This window comes from Capsicum annuum, unplaced genomic scaffold (assembly GCF_002878395.1).
Source record: "Capsicum annuum cultivar UCD-10X-F1 unplaced genomic scaffold, UCD10Xv1.1 ctg25700, whole genome shotgun sequence".
NCBI classification, from domain to species: Eukaryota; Viridiplantae; Streptophyta; class Magnoliopsida; order Solanales; family Solanaceae; genus Capsicum; species Capsicum annuum.
In genome coordinates, this window is record NW_025831914.1 from 2,227 (window position 1) to 3,186 (window position 960).

Here is a 960-nt window from a genome sequence, read left to right on the forward strand (position 1 = left end):
GACGACAGATACAAATTATATAGTTTCTTCTTCTCTTTTATTCTATAAAGATTTTAATTTTACAATTGCTCCAAATTTATCCGAAGTTACCATAAATTCTTTTACTGCTTATTTAATAACCACATTATACTATCAATACTTTCCCAAATTAATATTCAATTTCTTTCTTACACCTACATCTTGAATGTAAGAAATCTTTGATTTATAAATCAATCAACCTCCTTATAAATTATAAATTAACAAACTCCCCAATTTACTAAGCCATAATAATTAAACTACTCTTCTCTTCCATCATCACCATGAAAGTTAACACTAACACAACTGTTAAGAAAACTCAAGGGCGAAGGAAAATTGCAATCAAGCCAATTTACAATCAAAACAGCAGACATGTTACATTCTCAAAACATCGTTTAGGTCTTTTCAAAAGAGCTAGTGAACTTTGCATATTAGCTGGTGGAGAAATTGTTATTCTGATTCAATCGTTAAAATCACAAAGTCTTTTCACTTTCGGTCATCCTAATGCTGATGTTGTCATTGATTGTTACCTCACTGGAAAATACTCTTCATCATTGTCAACATCAAGCACTGATAAATTCAACTTGCAACAAAATAACCAGTATTATTCTCAGATGTGTAAGGATTTGGAAGTGGAGAAGAAGAAAGAGAATTATGAAGATGTGAAGATGGTGAATATTGATAATAATCTATATCTATAATTAATAAATTAAAAGTGATTTAAACTTTTTTTCCTTCATTAAAAGATTCTTTTGAAGAAATTATTTTTCACTATTTATTTATTATTTAATTATTATTATTATTATATTAGCTAGACTTCTAAAATATATGGAACGAGAATCAATTAATATTTTCATTTCTACTGATCAACTATAAAATAATTATAAAATAGGACTCTATTAAGAAAATACTTCTATAAATATTGAGATGCACGTTAAATTAGAG

General features: G+C 26.9%; 1 protein-coding gene across 1 annotated transcript; it reads left to right on the forward strand.

The window, feature by feature from the left end:
• Positions 1–299: 299 nt before the first annotated feature.
• LOC124890813 (agamous-like MADS-box protein AGL62) lies at positions 300–686 on the forward strand (the record flags this gene model as incomplete). The annotated part of the gene is made up of 1 exon (XM_047402623.1): positions 300–686. A coding segment is annotated over exon 1 (387 nt), but the record flags the coding sequence as incomplete, so codon positions are not given.
• Positions 687–960: the final 274 nt, after the last annotated feature.